Below are 24094 nucleotides of genomic sequence, written 5' to 3' on the forward strand. Positions count from 1 at the left end.
AAATCCTTCATTGGTCAATGAATTATCGTTGAATCTCTTCATTGGCCTCCCAGTAGGCAGTGTCCAGAATGAGTGCATACGGTACTCTTCGATATATACCAAGTTTGTACAATTTGGCTCAATCACTCTGGCTCCTGATGCTTCCACTCCTCCCGCAAAGCCCTAACATCTACACCACAAGCTTCCGCCTTGTCAACAATAGCCCTCGCCTTCCTAGCAACAGGCACATCAATCATCTTTCCATCCAAAGTCCAAGCCCCTCGCCCCGCTGCAGCGGCCTTCTCATCCGCAATCACGACGCGCATAGCCCACTTCGACTCCTCAATATCGGGTCCGAAGATCGCGTTCGCAACTTTCACCTGCGTCGGATGAATCAACTGCTTCCCATTGAATCCGAGTCTCCTACCATCCCGACACTCCTCTTCCAATGCGGCTGGCGGCGATCCGTCTGCTTTGTTGGATTTGTAGGATGTACAGACAAGATCGATCGTCGAAGGAAGATCGGCTGCGCGAGCGGCTGTCGCGATTGCGGAGCGCGCGAAGAGGAATTCGGATAGTGAGGGCGTGCGAGTTATGCTTAGGTCTAGGGCGAAGTCTTCGGCCGCAAAGATCAAGCCTTGGAGGAGCGGGGACGCGGAGCAAATTTGAGATAGGTTAGTTAGTGATTTGGCGGACTCGACAAGGGCGAGGAGCGAAATCGGAGGGCGTGATTCTGGTGACTGTTGTTGCGCGGCGAGGGTGTGCGTGATTACGTCTGTAACAAAGGTAAGGTCCGAGGCGGAATTGACCTTGGGAATAACGATGGTTGTCAGGTTGGGTGATTGGAGCTGTGGTTCATAATTAGCTCTTGCCCTGCGTAGCTGTGCCTCTTCCAAGCTACTCACCACTTCGGTAAGATCTCCTAGCGCCAGTCCGCTATCCACGGAATTGATCCGGACTGCGCGTTCCCGGATTCCTGCTGGTGCGGGCTGGTCAATTGCTCTGCGCACTAGGCTGCGGGCCTCCGCCTTCATGTGCGGGGTGACGCTGTCTTCCAGGTCATATGTGACGCAGTCTGCTGCTAGAGAGCGGGACTTATCAAGGAAGCGCTGGGAGGATCCGGGGACTGCATTTAAAGGGGCCTGTAAGCTTCAAGTTCGTCGAGGCAGCTCAGAATCAAAATGCGGGGAAGACGCGATAGCACCGTAGGACGACTTACCGTATAGCAGCGAGCGACGGAGGGTGTTACGGGCAGCCATTTGAAGAGTTGCCTGAATGTACCGTAAATTCGATTGTTCGCAGCGTCGCGTCGATGAAGGAGCTTCGCGTTGTCAGTGAGAGGATCCACGCAAGCCGGGAAGCAGCAGACCTCGGGAATTCCGCGCTTGGCTACAGATGGTATCAATGCTTCTGGCTATGGGAACCAGCAATGATTCTGACTTGCTACCCTTGAGATTGAGAGATATAATGTTCGTATTCTAGGTAGACATTCGCTCGGATTATCGAGTTTTATGTTCAATGTTTGAAGAGAAGCCGATGAGTAGGCTATATGTTTTGGTCTGCGGGATCGGCCCCGCATGGCTGGAAATTGCCGAAGCTTGACCGATATACTTTGGTCCTTGATTTAACTCTTGACAACTTATCGAGCCTATAAATCTGGAATTAGGATCGAAATTTGCAAAATCAAAAATTGTGATGCCATGAGAACAGACTGACGTTTGTGTATTATAGCGATACTCAGCTGAGGCAATTTTGCACAAGCCATCAGATTTGCCCTGATCTACAAAAATAGCTGGCCCGGGAAAATAGATTGAGGCACATGAAATGAATGGTCTAAATTTGATTGCATGAGGCATATATCCCACGACATTGGCTGAAGATCATTTCGATGGCCAATAGGACGCTCAAAGATCCGAGGCAAAAGAAAGCAGGGCGCATCTGTCACAGCCTTGGACAAATACGAGCGAGTCTTTCAGTCTTAGCTTTGGGCTACCAATGTAACAATCAAGTCTCATGTCAACTTGGGGAAGTGGGGATGACGCCAGAATGTCTTAAATACAGGAGGGAAACCCAAGAACTAGTATCAGACTTGCTCGGACAGTAGCTCGCACAAAGTTCAAAGAGACCCCTAGAAGACGCGGACTTCATCAGCGCATACCAAAAAAAAATATATTAGAGGTCCTCGAACTCTGAATAAAGACAGTGGTACTGCAATGATGTCTTCAATCGCTATTCCGCCAGTGGCCCGTGTGCGTGAATTAGACCTTGTCGACAAGGTCGCTGTCGTGACCGGCGCATCTCGGGGCATCGGACGTGCTATCGCCTTCAACCTAGCCTCCCGCGGATGTAATATCCTAGGAACTGCTACTGGTGACGCAGGCTTTGCTGCCATCACGGAAAGCCTCAATGAAGAGGTTACCAGTCGCGCCTTCCACGGTACATCTCGGCAGAGACCTGCGAGTCTCAAGATCACAGCGGTCGTCGCAGACATCTTCTCTACTGAATGCGCCAGTATCATTACCGAAGAGATCATCAAGAGCTTCAATAGCCGCGTGGACATTTTTGTCAACAACGCCAGTGCCACAGGAGGAGGCACGATTGGAGAAATGGATTCCAAACATATTCAGCAAAGTCTACTCGCCAATGTTCAGACGCCCGTCATGATCGTCGAGGAATTTGTTCGCCGGCGCTTCTTCCAACCCAACAGTCGTATCGTCTACATCTCATCTATTCGATCCCACGTTCCATGGAGCGAGCAGCTCATGTACTCCGCCGGAAAATCAGCAGGAGAGTCACTGTGTCGTACTTGGGCACAGGCTTTCGGTGGCAAAGACGAGAGATACTCCTTCATGGCCGGAACCACGGCCAATTCCTTATCGGTTGGCTTGACAGAGACGGATTCCGTGATGAGCTGCCCGCCTGACATTGTGAAGCAATTGCAGAATGAATTCTACCCTTCTCAGAGTATTCCCCGTTTCGGACAGCCGGATGATATTGCGGATGTCGCTGGGCTTCTTTGCAGCTCCGATGCTCGGTGGATCACGGGAAGTGTTATCAGTGCTAGTGGTGGAGGTATCAAGATTGGTTAAGGATGACGGCAGTAGGGCTGTCGAGTCCATAGAGAGTTCGATTTGGCTTGGAGTCTAGATAGGGATCCCTATATTCGCATACTACGAGATGAAGAAGTCCTCGGGTCCTCCAGATAATTGTCTAGAAGTAGCTTTGCCCAATTTTTGACCCTAGTTCCTCAGACCATATCCCAGATCTGGGTTGGGATGTTCTCATCCCCTTTGGTGAGAAATACATAACCGTCCATTATGTTTAGCATAGGTCATTCACTGATAAAAAAACCTCAACAAGGAGGAACAGGCTGTTTTTGATTTCTCACAGGAGGTGTAGCCATGTTTCCAAGAACAACAGACAAGCTGATCAAAAAGAAGATAGGGCCCAGACGTTGTCATACATAGGGCAATGGCAAGAGTGGAGACCCTTCACATTGTAACCAATGAACATGGAATCCCTCACTATTATGCCACATTGCACCGCCCTGCGCTGTCCCGTGTTGTGAACACATTGGGGATCCTCAAGCAACTGCTCCCGTGAATCAACAAGCAAGCATTCTGCTGCGGAAAGGTGCTTCTTGAAGCTTCAGAATCAGTGGCTCTCAGATCTTTACCATGGATCAAGGGCAGCAGGGAGAATTGAACTGGCGCCTCAGCGCGCACCCGATCACGCTACTTGTCTTCTTGGGAATCCGCATCGGTCCGTGACGTGTATGGCGATTGAACACTAATGAACGTTGGACTAATGTCTCTTACTTACAGGTGCCTTGCTGATGTACCTCTTTGGCGTCCTCTTCATTGACAACTTGTATGTTTCCTCGCGTCAAGCTATCTAGCTCCCGCCGCCACAGAACTCCACCCCGCTAACCTGCTTGTGCAGCATCCTTGTATTCATCCTGACCCTGCTCCTCCTCTCCGCGGACTTTTATTACCTCAAGAACATTGCTGGACGTCGACTTGTTGGCCTACGATGGTGGAATGAAGTCAACACCACCTCTGGCGACTCACACTGGGTCTTCGAGTCCGCAGACCCCAATGTTCGCGCGATCAGCGCCACTGACAAGCGGTTCTTTTGGCTGAGTATGTACGTCACACCAGCTTTGTGGGTTGGCCTGGCCGTGTTGGCCATCGTGAGGCTGGTTGGTGTTATTTGGTTGAGCTTGGTTGGTGAGTCTCCATTTCACTGGAACAAAGTTATCTTGCAGATGCTTGAGATCAACTGCTTACTGTTTTAATGTAGGCATTGCCCTTATTCTGACGATTACCAACACGGTGGCTTTCTCCCGTTGTGACAAGTTCGGCCAGGCATCGACATTCGCGAACAGCGCCCTGGGAGGTGGAATCGTGAACAATATTGCCGGTAGCCTGCTGGGCAGGCTCTTCCGGTAATTGAGGGCAAAAGTAATCTTCACTGGAATTGCACAGCAATGATACTATTGCTGTAAGATATGTATTCTTTATAGGTTAAACAAATCCCCAAATGAAAGCAAATAAACTTGCAACGAGTCTGACAAGTACGTCTGTGACATCGTAATCTGAGAAATGAGCCTGCTTCGCGCCTTGCCGTTCGCGCTCCGCAACGAGCTGTTGTTGACTCGTTTCCTTTCTCCCATTCTCTTCTCTCTTCTTCCTCCCTCCATCCCACATTTCACATCAACAAGCTTGTCTGCTCATCAACCGTAAAGAATTCGAGGCCTTGTGAGTCTCGTTCCTGTGATATCCTTATTCTCGATTGTTCCCTTGTGAGCTCTGGTCAATGGCCAGATCCTTGACTGTCTTCTCTTGCATCATCCCCATCCATAATTATTCTGGTGGCCCCCTTCAGAGTTTCTGTAATCAATACTGACAGAGGGACTCCAGAATCAAGTTTGTCACTGTCTCTGGGACAATTTCGTTCCAGCATGTCTGACATGTGGGAGCGGGCCGGTTCCACTGACTGGGACCACAAGAGCAACGATGGCCTGGAGGAAGGAGACGGCAATAGCTGGATTATTGGTATGTTTGAACCACATTGTGTTTATGATTAATATCGTCCTCGGGAGAAGCTGATCAGTAATAGATCAAGGCGATGAGAACCAAAAGCCCCAACTCGGCGATGACCATATGTGCCGCAAGTATGTTTTGTCTCCACGAACAATCTGTCTGAGTCACTGACTTGAAAAGCTGTGGCGGAAATGACCACTTTGCCCGAAACTGTCCAAATCCTGATATCGATGCTGGACATCACAACGAAGGTGACCACGGCGGCTACTCGCAAGGAGCGTGCTTCAACTGCAACGAAGAGGGGTAAACTGCATCCCATGATCCGACAGGAGATACTGGCTTACCTTTCATGAATAGGCACATGAAGGCAGACTGCCCTAACTCCCCTCAGCAATTCGGGGCCTGCTACAATTGTGGCGAAAAGGGGTAAGCTATCCAGTGAGCTATTAGCTGACATCAAATGCTGACCGTAAACGAACGAATAGTCATTCCAAGGCCGAATGTCCCAAGCCTAAGGTGTTTACCGGCACCTGCAACTTCTGCGGTACGGAGGGTCACCCAGCTGCACGCTGCCCTCTCCGAGAACCCATCGTCTGCAAGAACTGCAAGGAAGAAGGTGCGGGCCTATCAACCCTGCGCGAAAAGGTTCGGACGAAGATGTCTCAGATATTAATTGGATTTGACAGGCCACTCGGTGAAAGACTGCCACGGAAACCGCAAGTTCGATATGTCCGGCGTTGAAGACAAGTCTCCTGAAGACGCTTGGGCTATGATGAAGGAGGCCTGCGATGGCGAAATCGATGACTTTCGCAAGGTGTAGTCACTCCACTCACGCTTGCGTGACCCGCCACTGACATTTCAATAAGGCCATTCAGGTCTACTCAAAGGCGTGTCCAGCTGCGAATTATCTGGACATTGCCAAGAGGATGCGTGAGGAGAATTTCAAACTTCATCTCATTGGCCTTGTCAGTTCACTTATCCGATATGTTTCCTGAAGCAAGAAATAATTTGATTTTTTGTCCACAGGAGAACCCTGATCAGGCCGATAACATGACCCTTATTGACTTGCAGGGCCAACTGGACCGTCAGTATCTAGTCGGACTTTTCAGAAGCCAGAAAGTCTGCCGAAAGGCCCTCAAGGATCGTTGGCCCGAGAGCGAATATGAGAACATGAATCGTCTGAGTAATGCGGGACTTCCCTACGATCGCCTGGTCGCCAAGTGTCGCAACTGTGAGGGTAATTGACCCGGACTTTATGTCATCTTGTACTTGATGCTAACCGCATGTTCAGAATTCGGTCACATTGCCAAGCACTGCCCCGAGGAGGTCAAGGAGGTCTCGAAAGTCGAGATCATCTGCCTGAACTGCAACAACGTGGGCCACCGTGTTCGCGACTGCCCCCAACCGCGCACAAGCAAGCACGGTTGCCGCAATTGCGGGTAATTCACGACCCGGAGATAGATCTGAATTGGCCAATTCTAATTCGCATGCAGTGTTGAAGGTCACCAAGCCCGGGAATGCCCCGAGCCACGCTCTTTTGCTGATGTTGAATGCCGCAAATGCGGCAATAGTAAGTTTAACTTGAGTTCCTTCGCTGTCGTGGTGGGTACTAACGATAACCGAGCCGGTCATTTCGCAAAGGACTGCACCCAGGACGGTGGTGGCGCTGCTCGCACTTGCCGCAACTGTGGGTATGTATACTCCACGGGAGACACACCTGAGGATGTGTCCAAAAATAACGCGCTGTAGATCTGAGAATCACCTTGCCCGTGAATGCGACCAGCCGCGCAACCCTGAGACAATTCAGTGCCACAATTGTGACGGGAGTGAGTGTCAGACTTGGAGATTGATATTCCAGTCTCCATGCCGGATCTTTCGACTGATGAATTGACCGTTATTTTCCACAGTGGGCCACCCCGCCCGTGAATGCCCCATGCCCAAAAATTGGTCCAAGGTCAAGTGTAACCGCTGCAATGAAAGTAAGTCTTCCATTCAATGTTGTTCCTTGGAAAAGGACTAACAGTATATTAGTGGGCCATACCGTGCGACGATGCCCTCAGCCTGAAGGCTCCGGCGAGAACGAACAAGGTGGCCATGGACAGGATAGTCAGTCCCATTACAATACTTGGGACTCCTCCAACGAGGTCACCGAACAATTCGGGCAGCTAAATGTCAGCAATGCCAACGATACCGAGCCCTCGTGGTGAAAGCCTCGAGAAGCCCAGTGGGAGGGCTTTGATCTGGGTAGCGAAGAAGATCATGTTGACTCCATTTGCAGTAAACACCAAGCGAGACGGGTCCTAATGCTGCGTGTACACATGATGCTCCACAGCGAGATTTAGAACCGAAGAGAGTCTTGCGAGGGTTACTTATGGCGCTGGTGAGGTTTTCTCGTGACCGGATTGGCCACCTTCTGGGCGGATGGAAGCGCAGCTCAATGTCTTTTGACTGCCCTCATCGATAGGTATCGCATACACAGACAAACATTTTTATTATTTTTGAGAAATTCTATTAATATTGAAAATCTCTCGAAGCTGTATACTGACTGGAAGACGTAGTGATTGGATTCCAGTAAATAGATCATAGTCGCCTGGCCCATGTCAGCAACTCTCGTTACAATAATTCCGAGTCGGATAGCCAATCCGAACCCAAGAACACTACTACCTGTGCAGCTCTCCAGCAAGGACAGAAGATCTGCCATTCTTGAACGACAGGGCTTGAAACTGCCCACGATCCCAAGCACACCATTTCCATCCTCAGATATCAATGACCTGTCGGTCCAGAACAGATATCGAACTCAAAGGTCTTCCACTGACTGTACCCCTCAACCCACCTTATCTAGATCGTTCTTTCAATCAGATAAACGATGAACCAATAAAAGCACCCGAAATGAAGCGGGACCTATGATTCAGTTGCATTGCAACATGACCAGAACCAATCAATGTCGTCATTGTAGCACACCGAGCCAACATGACAGCACACCGCATTTCCACCAGAGACATACTGACTTGACTTTCCGACCCGGCATCCCTAGCACTCGGCCTCAAGGGTTCGGCTCTGCCGATCGATCCAGCAAAATGCCGCACCACTGGAAAACCTGTTCCGGCAGCATAAGCGGGCTAGCATTAGCGCGGTTATTCCGCGTCCCTTGGCAAGCGCGATGAGATCATACTCGTCAGCGATAAGCAATGCGAGGAAGTCTTTGAGGTAGAGAACGGTGTACTTGTACAGCGGAACAGAGGAGCATACCGGAATGCAACATGGGCTGAGCACTTGATCGGGGCGATTGTTCCGAGTCCCGCACCGGCCTTTTTCCTGTTCCTCCCCGACGGTATGATTTGGATCTATTGTTTAAACGCCCGGGTAGAGTCATGACCACTTGCAGATGGTCTGAAGGGGGGGGTCTGATTGGATGCTACTGTAAGCTTTCTTTCTTTTCCGAGATCTCCGTGGTGCCTGGGGTTGTGGTATTACGGTGCCAGAACAAAGCTGGAGTATATTGTGAGTCCGTTTTCGAATCCGGAGGCTCATGAGTGGCTAAATTATCCACTATGTTCTGGATGAAATGTGATCTCAGCTCTGTGTGCAATAAGAGATCGAAACCTCGGCTCGGGATTTGTGGGCTATGGATGCAACCTCGATATTAGTGAATCAGGTGATGGCCCGTGAGAGGGCTCTACTGGATGCTTAGGCGTGTCTACCAAGGGACATGAATGAGGCGAGGTGCACAGAATTCCAGTCCATCGTAGTTGCAGGTTTCAGCGGAAAGGGAACTCGCTGCACAAAGAATCTTCGAGATGCAGTAGATGCACCAGTGAGTGAAAATCACTTAAGCTTTACTGGAAGGTTGTGGCGTACACATGATTCGTGCAGGGACCAGCCAAATCTATGGATCATACCTCGAGAGTATATCGGTGAGGCCGAATGTGATAGAAAGCACACAGAGAGTATCCTGGGGAGATGCCCGATGTTCTTGACAAGAAGCAAGGAGCTGAGATCATGTAAATGCATTCCCCACTGAGCATGCAAAATGGGTTCGCCCCATCGGGCAGGCATTGGCGCGGCAATGCACTGGAAGAGGCGAGGTGCGTGAATTTAGGGTTTCAATCTAAAATGATCAAATCGAGTTATTTTTCTCGTTCAACAGGTTAAAAAGCCTAAATACAATAAAAAAGATGCCAATAATGTGCAATTATGTCCATTACGTAGATACCTAAAAGAGGAGGCTCGAAACGGGGTGCCGAAAAGGGTAAGCCGAGCCCCGCCCTCGATCGGGCCACTTTGAAGAATTGAAGACCCCGAGATTCGGCCCCGACCGAGCTGGAGTTTCCTGGGGTTTGTACCGGAGTTCATGGTTCGATTTGAAGATTCGATATCGAGACATTCCTCATTCTTCAATTCGGGCGCCAGTCTCCCCGCTAGAAAATACATTGGAACAATAGCAAAATTATATTAAGTTAGGGCCAAGATTGCATTCAACGTTCCCGTCTTCAATGGTGTCATTATCTGTGGCCGTCGCGATCGGTTGTTCATCTTCCATTTCAGGCTATTCCACGTTCTTATAGTTGCTTCTCCGGGCCCTCAGGAACTGGGGAAGTGGCTCCAGTGCCCTTGAGAAGGAAAGCACTCTCTTTGAGCATTGACCATTCTATCCTTAGTACCCTTCTAAGCTAGGAGTCGATGAGTAAATAGGCGGCAGTCCAGGATAGAACCTGAAATTTCGGGATCAGCTCTCCAGACACCGAATCAAGCTTCCTTGTACTTTGTAAGATCTCAGGGCTAAGGTCAGTGCGTCAACACGAAGCCGACGCCGTGGTTTGTTGAAGTATCCCGAAGCCGGGCTGATCCTTGTCGACACGGCCCTTGACACGGCACCGCGGCAATATTCTGGTTTAGTTCATGAACTAGATCGATAGATTAATCGAAACCTCTGTGACATAGAGTATGTATGACAATGCGGCGTAAGGGGTCGCGTCCAGTAAATCCTAGGGACCTGAGACCACTCCACAGGAGAATCCGGGGAGGGGCCCATCGGACCAAACGTACCGTCAACCACGCGAACCACGAGGAAGAGAACCGGCATCATCGATGTGATCATCCACTTTGATCTCGAACTGAAAGCAGCGACTGGTGACTTGCGCGAGTTCAGTCCCGTAATCGTACCCTTGACGGGCCCGTGATACCGGAATCTTACCGATGAAGTGGCCATCCTTGGGCCATTGTTGACCGGTACAACCCGATGCCGAAAAGGGCTGGCGACAACGAGCCCGAACCGTGATTTGATGATATCGCAGTTTGACCCTCTCTACTCCCCGGTCTGTGGAGATGACCTGTTCTCCTGATCCGGCGTTGACTCAATGCGACCCTGCTGCTCCTTCTGGGATGTCGATCGAGTCCACTTTTATTTTTTTTACTATGTCTCTCATGGCGCTGGATCTTAGGTCACCTCGCCAGGGTTCTTAAGCCCCAGCTGCTTCCCCAGACCTAAAGGTTCCTTTTTCGTTCACACTCCATTGCATTCCTTCTTCGTCCACAGGCTTGGACTGCTGGACATTGACTTGACACGATTCGGGAATTGTCTGTTACATTGACTGTACCCAGCCGGTTCTTTGTATTCTTGCTCCTACCCAGTTCATATATTTTCTATCTCCCACGATGAAGCCATATTTCGGACTGAGGGGCACGTCCCTCAACATCATGATCAGTATCATTGCTGGTCTTGATTTCTTGTATGCTCCATTCCTTCGAGCCCATTGCTCCATTCGCTAACAATGTACGATAGGCTTTTTGGTTATGACCAAGGTGTGATGGGTGGTCTGTTGACGTTGAACTCGTTTGTTAGAACCTTCCCGGAAATCGATACTACCAAGGCCGGTGAGATGAGCCTATCGGCCGCTCAGAAGAGCAATCGCTCGACCGTGCAAGGTATCACAACGGCATCATACAACTTGGGTTGTTTCTTCGGTGCTATCTTTTGTATCTGGATCGGAAATTACCTGGGTCGCCGCAAGACCATCTTCGCCGGATCCGCTATCATGGTCATCGGCGCTACGCTGCAGTCTTGCGCCTACTCGCTTCCGCATCTGATCGTCGGCCGTATTGTGACCGGTATTGGTAACGGCTTGAACACTTCGACTGTCCGTATGTATTCTATCCTTGTCTATCATGTGATGTTATGGTCACTGATGTTGAATGTCCAGCTACCTGGCAATCTGAGTGCAGCAAGTCCCACCATCGGGGCCAGCTCGTTATGGTCGAGGGCTCCTTGATTGCTGCTGGCATTACCATCAGCTACTGGATGGATCTTGGATTCTCTTTCCTCGACCCTAGTTCCGTGGCCTGGCGCTTCCCTATCGCTTTCCAGAACCTGTTTGCGTTAATCATCTTATTCTGCGTGATGCCTCTTCCAGAATCGCCCCGGTGGCTGACTCTGAAGGGCCGCGAAGACGAGGCTATCGTGGTTCTGGGAGCCATTTTGGATTTGCCTGAGGACGACCCGTATGTTCACTCCGAGTTCGCCGCGATCAAGGATGCTGTACTTGCCGATCAGAGTGTCGGCTTCCGCGATCTGATCACCATGGATGAAAACCGCCACTTCCATCGTGTCGTTCTCGCCTACGTCAACCAGATGTTCCAACAAATCTCTGGTATCAACCTGATCACTTACTACGCCGCTACAATCTACGAAAAGTCGATCGGCATGAGTGGTCTGATGTCCCGTATTCTGGCTGCCTGCAACGGCACCGAATATTTTTTGGCGTCATTGATCCCCGTTTTTATCATCGAGAAGGTTGGCCGTCGGACGCTGATGTTAGTGGGCGCTGCTGGCATGTCGATCTCTATGATGGTTCTGGCTATTGCCACTAGCTTTGTAGGCAACTCCCAGGCCGGTATCGCGGCTGCTGTGTTCCTTTTCGTCTTCAATACCTTCTTTGCTTGGGGTTGGCTGGGTATGACCTGGCTGTATCCCGCTGAGATTGTAAGTCTCTCCTCGCCATGATCAGTGTTCATGTGGCTAACCTTTCCTAGGTTCCGCTCCGTATCCGTGCGCCTGCCAATGCCATGGCTACTTCCAGCAACTGGATCTTCAACTTCATGGTTGTCATGATTACCCCTGTGGCTTTTGATACCATCGGATACCAGACCTACATCATTTTTGCGGTCATGTAAGTCTCCCTTCCAGTGATAACTACCTCAAGACACTAACAGATTGTCAGTAACGCCTTCATCTTCCCTGTCGTCTACTTTTTCCATCCCGAGACCTCCTACCGCTCCCTCGAGGAAATGGACACCATCTTTAACAAAACCACCAGTGTCTTCAACGTTGTCTCTGTCGCCCGCAATGAGCCCCACCGCTATGGCAAGAATGGAGAGCTCCTCATCAACTACGAAGACACCGAGCAGCACCTGCGCCGTGCCAGCCACGTCTCCGAGAAGCGCAAGAGCGGCTTCACTGCTGGTTTCGAGCTGGAGAGCGGCAAGGGAACTCACGTTGCGCATCCCCACGGCAGCATGTCGGATAGCAGCAGCTAGACTCACATGAGCGTATTCACTCTATGCCCACCAACCCACACATGTCACGAATGACTTTATGTCTGTTATGCTTTCATCTTTGACTTCCGCGTCGCTGGTTCTGGGTAATCGTGCTTCTGTCCTGGGGACAGACCGTGGAGATCATGGATTTTCTTATAATTGAGCAGCTGGCTGTTTTTGATTGGTCGTTCGTATTCTTGCTTCTTATACCCATGTACATGACCGCTCCTTCTCCACAGACGATCCCAAATGGTAGGCTTCAGACACCTACAAGAATAACAGTTGAGATCGTGTATACGAAATACATGACGAAGGAAAGTCGGACTTTTTCAGCATGACACATACTTGTAAACCCACAAAGAGAAATCTCATTACGATGATTAGGAATTTCTTCCTCTCACTCAGTAGCGTCGTACTCATCCACCGTTCTTTCAAACATCTTTCGCAGATCCTCATCGTACCTCGCCTTGTCCTCCAGCTTATCTTCCAGAAACTGATAACTATCAAACCCCCAATACGGCATAGTGATCAGCCAAAAAGAGTCCTCATCAATGTGACTCTTAGCGAAACGCGGCTGAATATGCCTATAGAACATATCAAATATAGCGCCTGGACTGTTCCAAGCGTAAGAGCACCACAAAGTTCCTCTCTCCAGCCCCTGTTTCATGATTGGGTATAATGGAAAAGGCGGCTGCATCTCCGGACCGAGAGCTTTCTCTTCTTCCTCAAAGATAGCCATAAACTCTCCATGTAGAGGGATATAATGATCATCTTCAATAAGCTGCAACGGTTGATTGGATAGCCAGCTTGGCGGATGAATCATCTCCACTGGCCGTGTGTATGCCCACTCCAGATCAATAATGCACGTAACATTCCAGTCTTTGTCAACGAAGATATTACTCTGATGCAGATCCGTAAGACTGAGAAAGTAAGGTCCACACAGTAGATCCCGACGAAAGAAACACGGCCAAACACTTCGCATCATGGTCAATCCGCATGCTTGGTAGAAGGCGTCTTGGAAATTATTGACTGCGTTTGGCTGATGACGGAAACGGCTTTCGTGAATGGAGAATAGGTCGTTGACATACGTTTCCGTGCTTGTGTGAGTGCCCTCTCATGGAATATTGATTGGAATGTTTTGATTTTCTAGGTAGTGGATGTCAAGGGTGAGGGGTCTGTTGCTTAGGGTAAGGTAGCCTTTGCTGTTCTATGGTGAAGGACCCAATTTTTGAGAGAGGTATGTGGGAAAGTATGAGGAGAGTGCGAGAGAGGTCCCGAGAAAGATTCTGTCGTACTTTTGAGACCTGGCGCTTTTCGGGCCATGTGTTGGAGAGCATTTCGCCTTGGGATGAGTCGATGTATTCAATCAATAGGTAACCTGAGCCTAGCACTGATGCTTCTATATATGTCCTTGGGATATAACGGGTTGCGAGTGGATATCCAAGCCACTTTGAGATGGTCCGGCGAAGAGACCAGATCATGCGTGTCATTAATGGGCGAAACTTCAAGGCAGTGAACTGAAAGCATCAGTATCAGATATGTGGCGGATTGCGGAGCTGTAGAAGCATACCGCCTGGCCCGTGGACATCCCGAATCCATATAACTCCGGAATGGGTACTGTGGGACAATTCTCTTGAAGCCACACGTATGTTCCGGCCTCACACCGGATCTTCTCATCTACACTCCCCGGATATTTGTCTTCTCCAAGTTTATAAGGCAAGGGAAGCCGTAGCATTACTTTTCTTCCACAATGCCGCGCCGTAGCATCCATGTCGATGCTAATACATACATTGAAACTCCCATGGATCCATTCTCGCGGCTCAGTGACGCGGCATACATCGGAGGAAACCCCGAGGTGATGAGCGACGATATTCTGAAGCAGCAGATGATGAGACTGAATGTGCCTGAAGAATTGAGAACGACGATCCCAGTAGCTCCATTCATGGAGTACATTGTAGTCTTTTTCTTTCGCGACGGAGTAGGTGATTTCTTCGCGGAGCAAACGGCGAGGTACCAGCCCATTTGCAAGGGATGCCCCTTCGAGAGATTTCGTTAAATCTGACATGTTGAAGCTGTGCAGAGGGCAAAGATAAGAAGATGCTAGATAAGCGTCAATGTACAATAATCCTCACTTGGTTGCAAGGATCATGCATGTGCCCTAGTCCGTATGTAACTCGGGTAAATGATTCTCCTGTACATCATGCCATAGACTGACAGCACGGTAACATCTCCTGTACCTGGTTTTCTCAATACGGCTCATCCTTTGAACTATAATTATGGATGCATCAAGCTACTTTCCAAGAGTGTGGGTTTTAAGGTTATTTGCCAAGCGGCTTAACCCTAGTCTCGGTGGGAGCAGCCCCAGGAAAAGTAAATCGTTAGCGATTTTTCTGTTACCTATCATTCGAGAATATATTTCACTTCTGCCCTTTCATTCACATCCTGACTAATAAAACTCTGGAAATGCCTCTCTGCTCGCTTCTAACAGCAATCCTGATCTTGCTCACATCATAAGTTGTTTCGCTTCAGCCCCTTTCTATCTTTTAGCGGCGGCGAATTGCCGGCCCAACAGAACCTTACAAGACACTTTGATAGGAGGCTCTGCATGGCCGTAGGCAGTGATTTGCGTTGCGCTTGGTCACAAAGCCTGTCAAATGGTCGTAATGAGAAAAATGTTCTCGTGCTAGGCTCCTTTCCATCTCAGGCCGGAGACTGTACAGCTAAAAGGCTGTATGTATTATCTGAGCCGGAGCTGCATCCCCGGAAAAGATGCTTGGGTGACCACAAGATACTCGATGGGGCAAAGGATAGCCTAAATGATGTGATGGCAACACGGGCCGCTCCCAGTGATACAAGCCTCCCACGGCCGTAACCGCCGCCAATAAAATTATGCGACACTGCGGTCGAAGCGTGAGATTGCTCTAATACCAGATCAACACTGCTGAATGAGAACCAACACCCCCTGTCGTTGAGGTACACCCAAATTGACTAGCAAAATCAAAATTCCTGCGCCCCTTTCCCTGGAGGTTGAACCCTTTCACTTTTCTCCCTCTACTCAGGCCTATTTAAAGGGTCTGAATGTCGCATTTTGCCCCGACTTTTGTTCGTAAGCCTGATCAACACAGCTACTTATTAAACCCACGCTTTCCCATTCCAGGAAGATGATATTCAAAATGCACCCTCTCAGCATCAGCGCCTTGATGATTGGTACCTATTATGTCTCAAGAGCAGATGCAATAGTGAACGATCCCGCTTCTATCTCTATCTTGAAAAGATGTGGTATTCCACACTGAGTAACATAACCCGAACATCGTCGCTTCGGCTATCAGGAAGTGCGTTAAATTTTTCACTTGCCATGTCACCATTCCCGTGCGAGCAGTAAACGTACATCAAAGCTGTGTGCACTGCAAATGGCACTAGCCCAATCGACTTTCTAGCTGAGCAAGAAGGTCTTTGCACCGGTGGGCACTGGGAAGCAACGCGCGGCTGCGACGCCTGCTATTATGCTCACGGCTACCGTGGCTCACCCTCAATGTCCGCTGCAGCATATGAGCACTCTACCGCATCCTATATGTCTTCTTTGAGTGCTGCAGAATGCCAAGTCACTCCGCCATATCAACCTTTTTCGAATCTACTCCCGTCTCCCAACTACACGTCGGTGGAGGATAGCCCATCTATCACGCCAGCTTCGGATCGCTTTCCAAATTATACTGCTGTCAGCAAATGTTTCACTGCCACACACAGCATGACGCCAGGCAAGATAACGGGTAGTGCGACAGCACGCTTAACTAGTTGGACTAATCCCAGTGGAATGAAATATACGCCAACTAGTACGCCAGACAATACGAGGTCTACATTCGCTTCTTCTACGTCTACGTCTACACCTTCAAATTCTGCTTCCGCTGCTGGTACAATTATTACCAATGGGGCTAGGACTGAGGCTGTAATGGCCAGAAGTGGATGGTGTCTTATTGCAGTTATGCTAGGAGTTACCATATTTCAAATCATGCCCCTCTGGGAATGACTTCGAGTCTAGTAAGACTAAAGAAACAAAGTGTCTAGCCCTATTTTACGGTCATATCGTGATTCTAGCTTCGTAATTCCATAGACGGCGGCACACTCGAAATTGTCACAACAGAAAAGGTAGGCCATCTAGCAAATGCTTTCATATAGCCCTAGATGCTTTGTCATCACATCTTCCGGGCAAGATGGCCGAGTTGGTCCAAGGCGTCAGGTTAAGGTCCACCTTAACACCAAACATTGGTTTCCTGATCTCGTTTACGGGGCGTGGGTTCGAATCCCACTCTTGTCATAACTTTTTGTGTTTTTGCTTTCCTCTGTACGTGCCTTGTCGTGGAAGTTCTGTTTTTGCAATTATTAAGTTCCTGTCTGGTTGAATTTACTATAGGGCTCGTAATGAAAATTCTGCAACAACCTGTGAAATGGTACTAATCTGAAGCCAGTGTACATGCATGAAATGTAACCTACCTTCAAAGAACATTTTAGGTCATGCGCTATGAATGGAAGTAGAAATACTTGATTCATTTGTATTTCCTCTTGTCCAGGTGGTCCTTGCCATTTCTTAGACTCCAAAGGCTAAGGTAATAAGAAAAGCTACAAAGCCAATATTCGTTGAAGTCGCGAACCCTTTTGTAGATTGGCCGCTTGCCGCTTGCGGAACCTCCGACAATCAGACTGCTGCCTACACATGGAATAAAGTCAAAATCCGAGTATTGATACGGTGGGTCACTTGCTTGGCGCGGACACGAGCCTCTAGGAATTTCATGCTGCAAAGCCTGTTGAAGATTGGAAGTAGAAAAGAATGAAATTATCACTCCAGAGACCAGAACAGAATACTTATATGCCCATAGTCTTTCCAAGCTTTTCGAAATAAATATCCTGGCCTGGCCTTAGCCTAAAGCTTAACGGCGAGCTTGAATAAATATCATCTCTCTAAGTCAACATTCGTTAAAGCAGCAATCTTTAGTCTTTCGCGGTGCTTCTTCAATGTGATAATCTAATCTTCAATAATATGTAGGTCGTCAAAAAGTTTTTTGTGTATCAAATTCCATGCACTAAGGGGTACTCATCTGCCAAAAAAAAAAACCTAATGTCGATGTTCTTGAATTAGTGCCTTAGGCACAAAGTCACCAAATCAGCCAATAAGTGGGCTTGTATCACGTGAATCAATTTTACCGAGACCGGCGGTTCAAAGCCCTGGGTCCTGAAGAATCGGTCAAGTAAGAGCAGGTAATGGAGTTATAGCGCATTAATTTACACCTGGCCCTATTTGGGGCTATTTAAACAACGCAGAACCCTCATAGATTCGCAACATCTAACTTCGGGAAAAAGCTGTGGGAAAGAAATATGAAAGATAGCATTTACAATCACAGATACAAATGATTTCCAAAATCTTACAGTTGATCTGGTGAGTAACAAGCGGCGAGGTTGCCAAACTCAAGTGGCGTCTCTACAGGCGAGAGGAAAAGATCCAATATTGTGACAGCGAAGATCACTGTAAGAAATGGAATGGCCTGATCAAAGTTTGAAAAATTCCCCAGCACCTAGAAAGAGTGACCGAGGCCCAAAACAAAATCGAATTCTAAAGAACTAGGAAGGCAAGTCAGAGGATTAAAGTTATCCTCGGTGAGAGCTGTTTACCTGTTGGGGAGGCTTTCCCGTCCAACGCCAGCGCCGAGAGTCGGAAGGTTTTTCCCGCGACTCAACCTCAACGGCTCAACGTCTTTATTATGTTTTCTCTTTCATTCTATCTGAGAGCGACTCACTCCAAGTTCGTGTCTCTGTGAAGATAGTACAAGAAGGAGACGTGTGCGCGGAAAGTGCCAAGACCCCCCCCTAATCGGACTATCAGATCTGAAAACGGGCCTTCTCCGCTCCTTTTTTTTCTCCGCTCGGCGAACTTCGTCACGATACCGCGATTTTTAGCGGAGTCTTCCGGGGATCTGTCTCTGTCTGTCTTTGCTGTTAGAGGTAGGCTTACACGATGCGTCTTTTGGTTTTTTTCTCCCGCTTTTTTGCTTCCTCTTGGCTCCCCGAGTCCGGTTTCAGACCTCGGTTAAGGTTGATGAATCCTATCTTCTGGGGACCCGCTAGGCCTTAAATGAGGATGACCGCCCACTGACAGTCACACAGCGGAATTAATCACATACCGGCACGTTTTGACTCTACTCATGCTTGGGGACTGAAAAGATTAGTCGATTGAGTATTTCCATCGGCTGTTGTTCGTGCGAGAAGATCTCAAAGAAAAAAAAAGAGAAAAGAGAGGGCAAATTCAACGACGACGTCAACGCACACTCCAGAGTCCATCATGAGCGTGAACAAGGGGCCAGCATCTGAAGATGTCCGGGAACAACCACAGGGTGCCTCGAGCCCGCGAGAGCTGGACGACATCAACTCCGAGGAGTTCAGTCAAGAAAACATCGAGCGTATCTACAGGTGAGTCACGGCCTCCAAAAAGCGACATTCCATATAGCTAAACGCATAATACAGTAAATTGGACTGGCGCATCATTTCTGCCTTCTGGATTATCTACTTTATGACGTCCGCCGTCAAATCAAACATTGGTCTGGCGCAGACGATGAACAAAGATTCCGGTCATGATCTCGCAAGTGTGTTGCACTTGAATGCTCACCAGATTTCCACTGCTCTTGCACTCTTCTATGTCTGCTATGTGGTGTTCGATCTGCCTTCCAACCTGGTGATGACCCGACTCAGTCCTCACATCTGGATGAGTCGGATTGTGATCAGCGTTGGGCTGATTGGCACCTGCATGACAGCGATGAAGGCCGCCTGGAGTCTCTAGTGTGTTCATACTTTTCACCCTATTCTGGGGATATCCCAAGACTAACTCAAACATAGTCTGCTTCGTCTACTGCTCGGTATTGTCGAGGCCGGCTTGTGGCCCGGCATGGCCTTCTACCTCACTCTATTCTATCCGCCATCTCGCATTGGGAAACGCATTGGTCAGTATTTCACCGCTGGACAAGTGTCAGCTGCCGTCGTAGGCCTTGTTTCCGCCGGCTTCCAGAAGATGGATGGTGTGCGGGGTTATGTTGGATTCCAGTGGATGTTCCTGGTTTGGGGTGTCTCCACCATCGCTCTGGGCTTTGTACAGCTCTGGTGGCTGCCAGACCGCCCTGTGCCCCCGGGCGAGGCTATTCCCGAGCGTCACTGGCTTCTGCGCTGGCTGCCAACAAGCAGACCTGCCCTAACCGGCCGAGATGCAGTGGTCCATTATCACGACATGAAGCGCGTGTACCACAAGTCGAAGTGGAACATGCGAGACCTGTTGAATGTTTTCCTGGATTGGAGACTGTGGCCGCTGCTCATTATGTACTTTGGTGTCGTGGGTGTGGGTGTGGGTGTGCAGCTCTATGCCAACGTGATTATCGCTGCTATTGATCCGTCGCTGAACGGCGTTGACCTGAGCTTGCTGACTGCACCTATCTGGATTGTGAGCTCATTGATTTTTTGAGTGTCGTTTTCTCTGCTAACATGTCGATAGATGGATCTTATCGCCATTCTACTCGTCACTCCGCTTTCGGATCGTTTCCATCGCCACCGCGCTCTCTTCTTCTCCGTTCCTGTCTTGATCCAGATCCTTGGCCTGTTGTTGACTAGCTACGCGGGTACTGACGAGGACCCCTGGCCTCGCTACGGTGGACTTCTGATCGTTGGCTTCGGCCTTGGACCGACCGTGCCTATCACCATGACGTGGACCGCGGAGATCTTCCAGCCACGACACGGTGAAGTCGGCGTTGCAGCTGCATCGGCTGTTGTCTCCGGATGGGGCAACACCGGCGTGATCCTGACAACCTATGCGTTGTACTCGGGATGGAAGAGTGACTATGAAGCTCCCGGTCGGCAAAAGTATCGCAAGAGTAATCTGGTCATGATTGGCATTCTGATTGCGAGTATTCTGGCTGCTGTTAGCATGGAGCTTCTCCTTCGCTACGTAGACAAGTGGTATGATGATCCCGTGGAGGATGATGAAGGCAACACCGTCGACTACGCACGTCGTCGTGAAGTGAAACAGCGTGGTCTGACCGGGATCGGAGCTAGTTTAATGGGTTGGGCGAGACGAGGCAAGGCTAACCTCGAGTAAGATTTAATTTGGCGGTCATGGTTGTAAACAGATTTTGGCAATAGTGATATGGATATTACGATAATTTATTAGATTCTTGGTTCGAAGAATACCCCGAATACACCAATGACCTCGCTCGGCGCTCAGGCCACAAGCATCTCAACCCCAGAAGATATTAATTCTTTGCCAACAGGCTGTCCCTCTCAATTGGGACATTATCAGGGTCATCGTTGGCTTCTTGGATCGCCTGCTGAATAGGGCCTCATCGAGAGGGATGATCTTGGTCCGACGAATCAGCTTATAGCCTCCGTATGCTAGAAGCACCAGCGGGATATCCCTACATTTCGCATTAGTCTTTTGACACCCCGGAGCGCTCCAGGTTGGGGAATGACTTACAAATATGATGAAACGAAAGTGGCTACATCCCAGTGGCCGTCTGTGAAAACCGCGAAACCTCCAGTGAGTAGAATGACGATGCAAGAGATCAAGGCGAACCAGCTAGTATCTGGTTGAAGTCAGTATCAAAACGATCGAGATAAGTAAGGGTCTTCGGGTCTCCACTCACTAGTTATAGGATTATGCCACGGCAGTTGATCAGGTGAAATGCCTTGCTTCTTCAGAGCTTGCAACAGGCGAATGTGGTTCAGCGCTATGGCAATCCAGGAAACCAAAGTACCCGCAGCGGTCAAGTCCACAAACCACCAGAAGACATTCATGGCGCTGTTGTAACGCACATGTAGGACAAGAGCGAGAAGAGAATCTGCAGTAGAACACACATGTATGGGATACCCCACTTAGTAGTACGAAGAAAGATTTTGGGAGCATGACCTTTGACGGCCAGACCATAGAGCGTTCTCGTACCTGCGAGAATACCCTGATGGAAGCAGACCAAGCAGAAGTCAAACAGACAGCGTTCACGATTGACGGAATGACCTTGATACCGGCATCGCTGGCGGCGAGAACAAAAGGACTCGTGGCTGCAGTACCGGAGTCATCTCCGAGACGGGGGTCAGCACTCGACACCAACATCCCGACGATGAGGACGGCTGCAAGATAGAAAATGGACACTCGAGCAAACACCCGCTTGCAAGCCTTGGGGATATTCTGACGTGGGTTCTTGGTCTCAGCAGCGGCCATGGCCAAAGATTCCACGCCGGTGAATGAGTAGACTGCATTGGTCATGACAGCCCAGAAACCCAAGAAGCGGCCCCAAGAGCCCGTCGCAATGTACTCAACAAAAGGACCGGGGTCTTTCCAGAAGTGGAATCCTCGTCGTGGTACACCCGGCACTCCACCAAGGTCAATGACCAGGCCCAGAATGACCACAAACTCGACCAGGAGAATCTTCAAGATGGCGAGTATGAATTCAATTTCGCCATAGATTCGGACCAAGGAGATGGCTACCACCACGGAGACGACGATCAGGATCGTCACCCACACGGCGGCGCTGATATCCGTCCAATACTGAATCAAAACCACACTGGCGGAGATCTCACTTGGCACACTGAGGAAGCATCCATAGACGACATTCAACCGATTGCAAATGACAGCGCAGGGTTCACAAGAAGCTCTGCATGGCGCACAAAAGAACCCGTCACCGGCATTAAGGCGGCGACTTCACCCAGCGCAAATTGAATAGCGCAAACCACCACGCCCACAAAGGCATAACCCAACAGAGCTCCCAGCGGACCACCGGTAGCAATAGAAGTACCCAGACCCAAGAAAAGACCCGTGCCCTGTATTCGTTAATAGCCGGGAGAAAGTATGCATCGACCTCCACCTACAATTGCACCCGCGATAGCAATCATTTGCACATGTCGCTGCGACAAGCCACGGACCAGGCCTAACCGTTCATGCTCGGAAACTATCTGTCCATTGTCGGAAGCCAGTCTGAAAGTTGGCGGTGACCGCGGGGACAGTGGATCTTCAACATCGTGGACGATGTACTGACTCCTCGCCTTGGTCATGTTGGTGTTTGCCATGACCGTGCAGTTGGAGAGAAAATGCAAACTGGGCCTTTTTCCAAAGAAGAAATCCTTTCAGCGCTAGAAGATGAAGTGTCCAAGGCCTATCACACCATCGGACTGGTTGATGAGACAAGGCTATTCCTTCTTATCTGGGAACCGAGGCCAAAGTGGAGATTAGCTTATTCCTGAACGAGAGCGTGCTGAACATGGGGAGTTTTTGGGGGGGGGGGCTTGGGATTTATCTTTCCAGCTTCCTTTTTGGCCCATAAGAGAATAACTGATTGAAAGGTTGATGTAGTAGCTGCAGTTTCGCTTTCCATTAGACGTACAATTCGCAAAATAGTTGAACTGTAGAAAGAAAAAGGTAATATTGCATTCTATGGTTACTAGTGCAGACCCACTCGGCGGACTCCGAGGAACACCTGCCGGGGAAAGCTAGAGACAGAAAGGAGATGGTGAACATTCATGTTTGTAGATGTTCAGTCAACGAGTCAAAAATAAGTCAAAAGTGTATCGATTTCAAAGCGAGCCTAGGATTGAATATCTTGCATGATCCCTTTGCGCCCAGAAAGGAATGAAGTTCACTTGAAGCATGCCCTGGTAGGCCTCTAGGCAGGAATCTATACAAAGGGTCTAGCTCGTCGCTTGTTCCTACCAAATTATTCGAAGCCGAGATCACGTTAAATCAGACACGCGTCCGATAAGCTAGTGTGCATTTTTGGCAGTGCTTCTATCTATACGCGTGAGTATAATGTCATAAATGGACGAAATTGTATAATCGTGACTATTCAAGACGGATAGAAACCTGAGATTTCGACTAGAATGGTATACGAGCCACCGCTGGCACTGTCAAAAAAAAACCCTTGAAGCTTTCTCCTAATATCGCGATCAATCGAATTGTGCATTTGTTCTCTATAATCTTCATCTCTTTCCTGTCTACCATAACCCGGGCGTTCTCAGATCACTGAACGGAACGAAAACACTACCATGTCAAATCTGCTATCGCCTGTCTTCTGCCAGAACACTCGTGAGATTAGTGAGATCCTCAGTCGTGCTAAAGAACTCAATACTATGAGGCTTTAGAATCGGGTTACTTGGCGATCTAACAAATCGAGGCCAGCTTTCATCACCGCCTGCTAGTGGTGGCAGCATTGAGGACCGCACCAGCTGCAAGGCCCGAGATAAATCTTGGATCTGATAAAAGAAGCTAGTTTTTGGATATGTTAAATTGCATATCAGGACTGGAACCTTGTTGAACATTGTCAATTACCGAAAAGAAGGTCTAGGCCGAATCCCAAATGCAAGGTCGATATACTGTGCCTTTCGTTGCTCGGACCAACCTTCCCCGGAATGGTATGCAGTACCCCCTAACTCCGTAGAGATCAGATTTATCCTGGATAATGTCCTGGGCAAGGCGATCAATGTACAATTTCGAAACAGTCATAAAAGGCTCATTGTCGGTACGC

The 24094-nt window shown here is 49.2% G+C and overlaps 8 protein-coding genes across 8 annotated transcripts; 4 read left to right on the forward strand and 4 right to left on the reverse strand.

Moving 5' to 3' along the window:
• Positions 1-122: 122 nt before the first annotated feature.
• Positions 123-1238, reverse strand: N7477_009933 (HpcH/HpaI aldolase/citrate lyase family protein; the record flags this gene model as incomplete). The annotated part of the gene is made up of 3 exons (XM_056971594.1): positions 123-827; positions 885-1105; positions 1199-1238. 3 exons carry the CDS (start codon positions 1236-1238, stop codon positions 123-125), a joined length of 966 nt encoding a protein of 321 aa, XP_056818573.1.
• A 957-nt stretch (positions 1239-2195) lies between these two features.
• On the forward strand, positions 2196-3068 carry N7477_009934 (SDR family oxidoreductase; the record flags this gene model as incomplete). The annotated part of the gene is made up of 1 exon (XM_056971595.1): positions 2196-3068. One exon carries the CDS (start codon positions 2196-2198, stop codon positions 3066-3068), a length of 873 nt encoding a protein of 290 aa, XP_056818574.1.
• Positions 3069-3656: 588 nt separating this feature from the next.
• N7477_009935 (uncharacterized protein) lies at positions 3657-7231 on the forward strand (the record flags this gene model as incomplete). The annotated part of the gene is made up of 18 exons (XM_056971596.1): positions 3657-3741; positions 3804-3849; positions 3922-4208; positions 4282-4426; positions 4942-5036; positions 5101-5155; positions 5205-5327; positions 5382-5450; positions 5510-5640; positions 5711-5838; positions 5891-5989; positions 6051-6261; positions 6316-6463; positions 6518-6594; positions 6649-6715; positions 6774-6850; positions 6932-7003; positions 7056-7231. The coding sequence occupies 18 exons, from the start codon at positions 3657-3659 to the stop codon at positions 7229-7231; spliced, it is 2091 nt and encodes a 696-aa protein (XP_056818575.1).
• Positions 7232-10679: 3448 nt separating this feature from the next.
• On the forward strand, positions 10680-12557 carry N7477_009936 (sugar porter family MFS transporter; the record flags this gene model as incomplete). The annotated part of the gene is made up of 5 exons (XM_056971597.1): positions 10680-10753; positions 10807-11165; positions 11225-12003; positions 12054-12190; positions 12242-12557. The coding sequence occupies 5 exons, from the start codon at positions 10680-10682 to the stop codon at positions 12555-12557; spliced, it is 1665 nt and encodes a 554-aa protein (XP_056818576.1).
• A 397-nt stretch (positions 12558-12954) lies between these two features.
• N7477_009937 (uncharacterized protein) lies at positions 12955-13675 on the reverse strand (the record flags this gene model as incomplete). Its single annotated transcript, XM_056971598.1, has 2 exons — positions 12955-13596; positions 13646-13675. 2 exons carry the CDS (start codon positions 13673-13675, stop codon positions 12955-12957), a joined length of 672 nt encoding a protein of 223 aa, XP_056818577.1.
• A 42-nt stretch (positions 13676-13717) lies between these two features.
• On the reverse strand, positions 13718-14622 carry N7477_009938 (uncharacterized protein; the record flags this gene model as incomplete). The annotated part of the gene is made up of 2 exons (XM_056971599.1): positions 13718-14074; positions 14128-14622. The coding sequence occupies 2 exons, from the start codon at positions 14620-14622 to the stop codon at positions 13718-13720; spliced, it is 852 nt and encodes a 283-aa protein (XP_056818578.1).
• A 4263-nt stretch (positions 14623-18885) lies between these two features.
• Positions 18886-20682, forward strand: N7477_009939 (putative MFS transporter; the record flags this gene model as incomplete). The annotated part of the gene is made up of 4 exons (XM_056971600.1): positions 18886-19013; positions 19068-19379; positions 19437-20031; positions 20083-20682. 4 exons carry the CDS (start codon positions 18886-18888, stop codon positions 20680-20682), a joined length of 1635 nt encoding a protein of 544 aa, XP_056818579.1.
• A 138-nt stretch (positions 20683-20820) lies between these two features.
• On the reverse strand, positions 20821-22741 carry N7477_009940 (Amino acid/polyamine transporter I; the record flags this gene model as incomplete). The annotated part of the gene is made up of 7 exons (XM_056971601.1): positions 20821-20998; positions 21058-21166; positions 21227-21381; positions 21551-22165; positions 22210-22397; positions 22446-22697; positions 22739-22741. The coding sequence occupies 7 exons, from the start codon at positions 22739-22741 to the stop codon at positions 20821-20823; spliced, it is 1500 nt and encodes a 499-aa protein (XP_056818580.1).
• Positions 22742-24094: the final 1353 nt, after the last annotated feature.

This window comes from Penicillium maclennaniae, assembly GCF_028827695.1.
Source record: "Penicillium maclennaniae strain IBT 15551 chromosome Unknown utg000008l:1.0-3552695.0:1.0-3555053.0, whole genome shotgun sequence".
In the NCBI taxonomy this organism is placed as follows: Eukaryota; Fungi; Ascomycota; class Eurotiomycetes; order Eurotiales; family Aspergillaceae; genus Penicillium; species Penicillium maclennaniae.